Raw genomic sequence first — 8,911 nt, 5'->3', positions numbered from 1 at the left:
TTACGATTTACAGTTTGTGTAAAATGTCAACATACAAAGAGACGTCACATTCTGACCACACAGCAGGTTGCATCGTTCAGGCTTCACACACCGACACACGCTCAATATTTAGTGAACTCCGTCCGACAGGAAGCAGGAGACACGGATGTTTAAAGTTCCCTCTGTTCAAACAGGAAGTGACACGAAACCAAAATGGACGAGCTGCCGCAGAGACATGGTGACCGGGTCCAAGGTCGTCAGTAACTGAAACTGTAATCAGATTACTACCTTACTCTTCAATGAGTGGAGAATTAGATTGAGCTCGAGCTCTTTTACCATGAAGTTATTATTGTTTATCTTGAGTCCAGGTGGAGTTCTGTGTTCGACCAGGAGGTGGCGCCCTGCAGGGAGATGAACCTACCTTTGCTGACGGTGGAGGAGGCGTTGGAGGAGGAGGTGGTGGTGGAGGAGTTGCAGGAGGAGGACGTGGTGGTGCAGGTGGACGAGGTGCTGCTGGAGGTGGTGGACGCTGGGATGAGCCCCTCCATGTCGGCTGCACTGTGGGAGTGTGACAGGCAGAGGGCGCTCATGGGCAGTAAACCCTCCTGCAGGGAAACAGGAGAGATTAGAAGCTGGAGGATTTGTTCCTGCCGTGGGGACGTTTGATTTCTCACCAGCTGCGGACTCTGATCCGTTGTTCTGACCAGACACCACCCGGGTCTGTCGGCCGAGCGCTCCACCAGCTCCACGGTCTGACCACAGCGAACGCTGAGCTCTCCTGCGGCGCCGGAGGAGAAATCCAACAACACCACCACTAACTCGCAGCCGCCGGACAGCTGGAGAGAGACGGGTGAGAGGGTGAGACACTTTATCAACCTCCACACATCTGACCGTCCTCCTGCCAGGTCACAGTCCATTCATAAAGTCAGAAACAGAGAATCAGCTGCAGCTCCACCTGCTGGTCAATCAGTAAACAGCACTGGACTCAGTTTAGATGAGAATAAACAAAGTTCATTTTCTGCAGCGTTTTAATCTACTTCTGAATATTTTCTCTCCCATTTTAAAACAACTACAAACCCTCTAGTGGTCTCGTCAGGCCAGCAGGGGGCGATAGAGGGCCGACTCTGAGTCGATCAAATCTAAACCTGATTTTAATTCACTGTTATCATAAAAACATCAAAAGTGAAGCAGCTAAACAAACTTATCAAACAATACAAACTCCAATTTTAAACTGTCATTCGTCATCACAATGTATGTCCTCTGACCAATCAGGGCACAGCACGCTGAGCTCTGATTGGTCCAACAAGAAGTAGAAAACATCATGTGATGGAGGACAAAGAGAGGAGAGCGTCACGGTTGCTTGTGTGTGTATGTGTGTGTGTGTGTGTGTGTGTGTGTGTCTTCTTCAGCTGGAGCCCATGTGCTTCAGTTCACACACACACACGTGCACGTGGTCCATTGGGAGTTGTGGGGTGTTCCCCATCCTAATCAAATACAGCTGTGATCAGTCTTAAGGCTTGTGTCACACACACTTACATGCACACATACACACACAGACACACACACAGACACACACACAGACGCACACACACGATGATTACAACATGAGGCCGATTCCAGTGTTAAAGAATAAAGAAATTCAGATTCCATAATAAACATATTTAGATTCTAGGATGTCTTCAGACCTCAGGATGGAGAGATTGAACTCCTTGTAATTATCAATAACTATAAAAAGAAACAAATCACAATCAAGTTTATAGAACTTGAACATTATCTATGTAAAGACAAATAACGCTGTAAAATAAATGTGACTCATCAGCAGATTTTCATCAGTTATGAATCTGCAGCTCCAACAGTCACATGTGTTACCATGGTGACCTGGCGTGAGGATCTGGATTTCAAATCAATAATCAGGAAGATCAGTAAGGATCAGATTCCTCAGGAGCTGGTATCGAGGTGATCACATGGATCGAGGTTTAACCACACAGTGAAGAGTGTCCTCTGGAGGCAGAAGCTGGTGAACTGGTGAACTGGTGAACTGGTGAACTGGTGATGGTGGATCAGAGGATTCCTTGATGGTCCCAGCTCGGGCGTCGTTCTAACTCGTTCAAACAATCGAGCGTTAGCGTTCAGTGGAGCTCCAGCTGAATCCACGTCAGGTTGTTTACAAACACACGTTAACCAACTCAAATCTTTCCTCATGTCAACAACATGATTCAAACTCACTGTCCTCAGTCTCTAGTCATGAAGTTTAAATCTCTGACCTGACCGAGTGAAGATCCCTCTCTGAAGCAACACCAGGTCACCTCTCAGGGTCAAAGGTCAACCCCGCCCTCCTCCAACGGACTGCAGGTAAATCAAATCAAACGTACCTCGTCCGCAGAGAAGAGAACGAGTGAAAGTTTCTGAACTGAGTCTGACGGCGAGCAGAGGAAACTCCCTCAGACACACACACACACATACATACACACACATACATACACACACACAGACACACACCCAGCCAGCTGCAGCACTGGTGAGGTCATCAGACGTTCCGACACACCCCTCTGAACACACGCTGTGTGTGTGTGTGTGTGTGTGTGTGTGTGTGTGTGTGTGTGTGTGTGTGTGTGTGTGTGTGTGTGTGTGTGCACCTTGTCGCTGTCGGCCGTGTTCTGGGAGGTGCGCGAGGCGATGGACACGGTGTCCGGCTGACTGCTGGCATCACCCAGACTGTCTGCGTCCTCACTCGTGTCCCTGAAAACAAAAACACACTTTTCAGTCTAAAACACACAATGTGGACGAGTCTCTCACTCAGTTATCCAGAGGTCAAGCTGATACTTTCTGATTTCTGGTTTTATTGAATAGAAACGTTCACTTATTGATTGATTGTCTCTTCATATTTCTGAGTATTAAAGTCATTTGACGGATGAGAAGATGACCTCAGGGTCAGTCTTTCATTTGGACTTCACTGGTTTGGTTAATTAGATGAGTTCCAACCAGTCGACGAACCAGGTCAGAGGTCAGTTTAACGTAGACAGGTCACATGACCAGAGGCGTGTAGCGTGTAGCGTGTAGCGTGCTAGCTGCTGACCTGCGGTTGATGCTGCGCTGTCGGCCCAGCGTGGGGTTGGGTGTCTTGGGGAGGGGGATGGGCTCCCTCAGCGCCCCCCGCAGGTGGCCCCTCCTCTCCTGGATCACCTGGCGGATGCTGCGGACCCACTCCTGCTTCAGCTCCAAGGACGCCGCCTGACGAGAGAACCAGTTAACCGTGACCTCTGACCTCAGCTCCTGAACACGGACAGGAGACCACTCACCTTCAGCACCGTCTTGTTGTCGGACGTGGGCGTTCGTCCGACCCACAGAGCGAACTTACAGGCGTCGCCCTCGATGTGCTCCGTCACCCCGAGCTCTGACGTCTGCAGGAACAGGAAGTGTCAGCAGACGTCATGTACCTCCTGGTGTGTGTCTGTGGGTGTGTGTGTGTGTGTGTTACCCTCAGTCTGCTCTTGTACAGATATTTGATTCGCCCGGATGAGTCTTTGATCTCTTTGCTGAAGATGAGTGACAGCTCAAACAGGAAGAGGTGTCGGTCCCGCCCCTTCCTGATCAGAGACTTTGGCTCCCAAACCAGGAAGGAGTCCTGGAGGAGGAGCTCGCCCTGAACCTCCAGACCCTCCTCCAGACCTGAGGAGACGACACCAAGGCAACATGTGGAATATGTAAATATATGACTTATCGTTTAGTGAGGAAGTCAACAACAAACGTCACAATAAAAGCCCCTTAGTCCAGGCTCACTGAAATCTTCATGTAAAACAGATGCAGGTCTTTTATTTTGAAACACCTACCTTCCAACATGCTAACATGCATAGCATCGTTAGCTCTCTTTGGGACGCTCAGCATCACATCCAGTCCTTCTTTAATTTCACCTTTTCCCTCCTCGCAGCACGCCAGCAACTCCTGCACACACACACACACACACACACACACAAATACAACACAAGTACACAGTGTAAATGTGAATGATGTTTAGAGCCAAGATTAACACAACATCCGGATCTAGTTGTTAAATGTCAGAATCAATATAAGATGATTGTGATTTTAAATCTTCAAAGGGTCGACTGTGAGATCTCTTATTATTTCATCTGTAGTGAAAGTCAAATGTATGACAGCAGGTTTATTCTGAAGCCAAAACACTCTGAACTCAAACTGCCTCTGAACTGGAAGTGGAAGTGCACCTTGAGCAGCAGCTGGTATTTAGTGATTCTCTGAACTGGTTTGATGAGCGCGGACGAGATGGAGTTCGTCAGCCCGTGTCTCCTCTGGACCTCCTGAACACAACACAAAGCTTTTTATCCTTTATTCTGAAAAATGCCTCTTATTAATTCAAAGTGTTTCATCATAACGATCCTTTCTGAAGTGTCTGAAATCCTAAAATAAAGAAGTAAAGGTCTCTGACCTCGAAGAAGCCTGCCCCGTGTTGTTGTATCAGCAAACTGGAGTCAGGTTTGTTTCTGCAGTACGTCACGTACATGTGAAACTTATCAGCCTGAAACACAAAGTACTTCATGTTTTACTTCCTTCAATCACTTCGTTGTGTAGTGGTGTGAATCCGACAGAGCCTTACCCAGGTCACGAAGCAGTGGCCCACGTCCTCCGGAAGCTGCTCGTAGTTTTCTAACTCCTTCAGGAAAATACTGAAAAACACAAACCTCTGAATCTACACACACACTATACTCTAATACTACACATTACAGTATGTCTGCAGTACTACAGTAAATACGCACACATTTGAAGTACATGTTGCAGGGGTGTAATACACAGTATTTGTAGTATTCGATGCCCTGTATTTCATACTGTTGTGCTTGTGCTGCAGTAAATTAAGTAAAGTAATTTGCAGTATTTATCTCTTTGCAGTATAATTGACAGTACTTGTTTCTAGAACTCGTAGTCGCCTGGATGTCTCGTACCGTAGTACTTGTATAGCAGTATAATCTGCAGTATAATTGACCGTACCTGTTGTGGAACTCGTAGATGTCCTGGATGTTTGGTACTGTAGTACTTGTATTGCAGTATAATCTGCAGTATAATTGACTGTACCTGTTGTGGAACTCGTAGATGTCCTGTATGTTTGGTACCGTAGTACTTGTATTGCAGTATTATCTGCAGTATAATTGACTGTATCTGTTGTGGAACTCGTAGATGTCATGCATGTTTGGTACTGTAGTACTTGTATTGCAGTATAATCTGCAGTATAATTGACTGTACCAGTTGTGGAACTCGTAGATGTCCTGTATGTTTGGTACTGTAGTACTTGTATTGCAGTATAATCTGCAGTATAATTGACTGTACCTGTTGTGGAACTCGTAGATGTCCTGTATGTTTGGTACCGTAGTACTTGTATTGCAGTATAATCTGCAGTATAATTGACTGTACCTGTTGTGGAACTCGTAGATGTCCTGTATGTTTGGTACTGTAGTACTTGTATTGCAGTATAATCTGCAGTATAATTGACTGTACCTGTTGTGGAACTCGTAGATGTCCTGTATGTTTGGTACTGTAGTACTTGTATTGCAGTATAATCTGCAGTATAATTGACTGTACCTGTTGTGAAACTCGTAGATGTCCTGTATGTTTGGTACTGTAGTACTTGTATTGCAGTATAATCTGCAGTATAATTGACTGTACCTGTTGTGGAACTCGTAGATGTCCTGTATGTTTGGTACTGTAGTACTTGTATTGCAGTATAATCTGCAGTATAATTGACCGTACCTGTTGTGGAACTCGTAGATGTCCTGTATGTTTGGTACTGTAGTACTTGTATTGCAGTATAATCTGCAGTATAATTGACTGTACCTGTTGTGGAACTTGTAGATGTCCTGTATGTTTGGTACTGTAGTACTTGTATTGCAGTATAATCTGCAGTATAATTGACCGTACCTGTTGTGGAACTCGTAGATGTCCTGTATGTTTGGTACTGTAGTACTTGTATTGCAGTATAATCTGCAGTATAATTGACTGTACCTGTTGTGGAACTCGTAGATGTCCTGTATGTTTGGTACTGTAGTACTTGTATTGCAGTATAATCTGCAGTATAATTGACCGTATCTGTTGTGGAACTCGTAGATGTCCTGTATGTTTGGTACTGTAGTACTTGTATTGCAGTATAATCTGCAGTATAATTGACCGTACCTGTTGTGGAACTCGTAGATGTCCTGTATGTTTGGTACTGTAGTACTTGTATTGCAGTATAATCTGCAGTATAATTGACCGTACCTGTTGTGGAACTCGTAGATGTCCTGTATGTTTGGTACTGTAGTACTTGTATTGCAGTATAATCTGCAGTATAATTGACCGTACCTGTTGTGGAACTCGTAGATGTCCTGTATGTTTGGTATTGTAGTACTTGTATTGCAGTATAATCTGCAGTATAATTGACTGTATCTGTTGTGGAACTCGTAGATGTCATGCATGTTTGGTACTGTAGTACTTGTATTGCAGTATAATCTGCAGTATAATTGACCGTACCTGTTGTGGAACTCGTAGATGTCATGCATGTTTGGTACTGTAGTACTTGTATTGCAGTATAATCTGCAGTATAATTGACTGTACCTGTTGTGGAACTCGTAGATGTCCTGTATGTTTGGTACTGTAGTACTTGTATTGCAGTATAATCTGCAGTATAATTGACTGTACCTGTTGTGGAACTCGTAGATGTCCTGTATGTTTGGTACTGTAGTACTTGTATTGCAGTATAATCTGCAGTATAATTGACTGTACCTGTTGTGGAACTCGTAGATGTCCTGTATGTTTGGTACTGTAGTACTTGTATTGCAGTATAATCTGCAGTATAATTGACCGTACCTGTTGTGGAACTCGTAGATGTCCTGTATGTTTGGTACTGTAGTACTTGTATTGCAGTATAATCTGCAGTATAATTGACCGTACCTGTTGTGGAACTCGTAGATGTTATGCATGTTTGGTACTGTAGTACTTGTATTGCAGTATAATCTGCAGTATAATTGACCGTACCTGTTGTGGAACTCGTAGATGTCCTGGATGTTTCCGAACACGGTGTCGTCCCTGTTGTTGAGACCGGGGGGGACGTCCTCTGAGCCGCTCGTCATCTCCCACAGGTACGTCTGCACCACAAGATTTACATCAGGAAGTACTACTCAGTATAATGTAGTAATACAACGTATTATGTACTGCTGAAATGTAGTAGTTTCCATGACTGAGTTTAGTTTAAAAATATTAATATCGTGCCAAAGCCAGAATTTAGTACAAACAGCAGAAGTGACCTTGTGGCCGACTGAGTGAACTGCAGGTCGGTCAGCAGGGGGCGCTGTGAGATCTCTGGTGTGTTTAGTTCTGGAGCTTTCGAGGTTAAACTCTGAATCAGAACTTGAACTCAACGTCCTGATCAATTAGCGGAGGAGGATCACGTGAAACGAGTGAAGCTCCAGATGTTTGTACTTTTACCTCGATGCACTCCTGCAGATCTCTGACGTACACTCTTTCTGTCTGAAGGAGCTCGGCCATGATGTACCTGAACACACACACACACACACACAGTTGTTTGTCAACATGGAGACTCGTACTGGGAGCTGCCCTCGCACGGTCACTTGGTGGACTCACTCCTTCTTGCGTGCCGAGCGCCTCTTCTCGTCGCTGACCTGGTGGCTGGGGTCGGACAGGTTGACCTCGGGGTCCGAGTCCGACAGGCTGTTGGGGATCAGCTCCAGCTCCAGGTCCTTGTTGTCCTGTCAGAGCCACCGTACATCACACTCAGTACGGGTACGCCCACACACCGACCACACCCTGGTTATCTATGTTACCTGTGAGCAGCCTCCCAGCGCCGTCTCCAGCAGGTGGCGGTACTGTCCCATCCTCGCGGTGAAGTCGCGGTAGCGCTTGTCCACGGTGGAGACGCAGCGTCGCAGCTCGGCGCGGTGGGCGTGGCCTTTAGCCAGCATGCTCTCCGCCAGCTGGATGAGCAGGTGCACCTTCTCCTGTGTGTGCTGACAGAGGGGATCCTTTTATAATATTTCATATCACACGTGTTGTATGTTACTGTCGTGTTAAAGAGTTTGATGTTCTCACCTTGGCAGAAACACAGAACTCCCTGTGCTGGTTCAGAAGCTCCTGAGTCTCCGACATGTTGGACCCCGGTGACGTGTGCGTGGTCAGGTAGTGGTCACCTGACTGCTGCAGCCAATCCAGAGCCTGCGATCAAAGAGCACGTTAAGGCGCGGTCACATTACTCTGGAACCAATCAGAAAGTCTCTGCGACGAGCATGTGGCTCCACCAATGGGAGTGCGGGAAGCGGACCTGCTGGGTGTGGCTCTGGAACATCAGGTACTGCTGGCACTGATCCAGTCGACGCTTCTTCAAGGTCCAGAAGTGAAGGACCCGGTTCTCCCTCTGCAGCAGCTCACTGAGGATCCCTGAGCACAGACACACAATCATGAAGCTGCTCCCCAGCTGAGCGGCCGTGTGCTCCTCTGTGCAGGTGTGTGTCTGATGGTTGTGTGTGTCTGATCGTTGTGTGTGTCTGATCGTTTGTGTGTTTCTGATCGTTTTTGTGTTTCTTTGTGTGTTTCTGATGGTTTGTGTGTTTCTGATTGGTTGTGTGTTTCTGATTGGTTGTGTGTGTCTGATCGTTTGTGTGTTTCTGATCGTTTGTGTGTTTCTTTGTGTGTTTCTGATGGTTTGTGTGTTTCTGATTGGTTGTGTGTTTCTGATGGTTTGTGTGTTTCTGATCGTTGTGTGTTTCTGATCGTTTGTGTGTTTCTGATCGTTTGTGTGTTTTTTCTATTCGTTTGTGTGTTTCTGATGGTTTGTGTGTTTGTGATCGTTTGTGTGTTTCTTTGTGTGTTTCTTTGTGTGTTTCTGATGGTTTGTGTGTTTCTGATTGTTTGTGTGTTTCTGATTGGTTGTGTGTTTCTG

At 46.0% G+C, this 8,911-nt stretch overlaps 1 protein-coding gene and 1 long non-coding RNA gene across 2 annotated transcripts in view; one reads left to right on the top strand and one right to left on the bottom strand.

The window, feature by feature from the left end:
• The window catches only part of LOC133933336 (uncharacterized), a 5,505-nt gene extending 5,046 nt beyond the window's left edge, over nucleotides 1-459 (top strand). The window contains exon 3 of the long non-coding RNA XR_009912053.1: nucleotides 1-459. This exon is cut by the window's left edge and continues 1,008 nt beyond it. This is a non-coding gene — a long non-coding RNA (uncharacterized LOC133933336).
• The window catches only part of LOC133933292 (kalirin-like), a 28,123-nt gene that overhangs the window by 6,561 nt on the left and 12,651 nt on the right, over nucleotides 1-8,911 (bottom strand). Inside the window, exons 26-41 of the mRNA XM_062380285.1 lie at nucleotides 8,294-8,409; nucleotides 8,065-8,187; nucleotides 7,800-7,982; nucleotides 7,600-7,724; nucleotides 7,444-7,510; nucleotides 6,994-7,103; nucleotides 4,589-4,658; nucleotides 4,421-4,510; nucleotides 4,200-4,292; nucleotides 3,810-3,921; nucleotides 3,458-3,648; nucleotides 3,279-3,380; nucleotides 3,056-3,210; nucleotides 2,616-2,718; nucleotides 654-815; nucleotides 401-584 (exon numbers count right to left, since the gene is read on the bottom strand). Coding sequence (XP_062236269.1) covers nucleotides 401-584; nucleotides 654-815; nucleotides 2,616-2,718; nucleotides 3,056-3,210; nucleotides 3,279-3,380; nucleotides 3,458-3,648; nucleotides 3,810-3,921; nucleotides 4,200-4,292; nucleotides 4,421-4,510; nucleotides 4,589-4,658; nucleotides 6,994-7,103; nucleotides 7,444-7,510; nucleotides 7,600-7,724; nucleotides 7,800-7,982; nucleotides 8,065-8,187; nucleotides 8,294-8,409 — 1,986 coding nt within the window. The remainder of the gene's footprint in view (nucleotides 1-400; nucleotides 585-653; nucleotides 816-2,615; nucleotides 2,719-3,055; nucleotides 3,211-3,278; nucleotides 3,381-3,457; nucleotides 3,649-3,809; nucleotides 3,922-4,199; nucleotides 4,293-4,420; nucleotides 4,511-4,588; nucleotides 4,659-6,993; nucleotides 7,104-7,443; nucleotides 7,511-7,599; nucleotides 7,725-7,799; nucleotides 7,983-8,064; nucleotides 8,188-8,293; nucleotides 8,410-8,911) is intronic.

The sequence above is a fragment of the Platichthys flesus genome, chromosome 22 (genome assembly GCF_949316205.1).
Source record: "Platichthys flesus chromosome 22, fPlaFle2.1, whole genome shotgun sequence".
NCBI classification, from domain to species: Eukaryota; Metazoa; Chordata; class Actinopteri; order Pleuronectiformes; family Pleuronectidae; genus Platichthys; species Platichthys flesus.
Note: the sequence above shows the minus strand (reverse complement) of the source record. Positions and strands in the feature narration are given on the sequence as shown.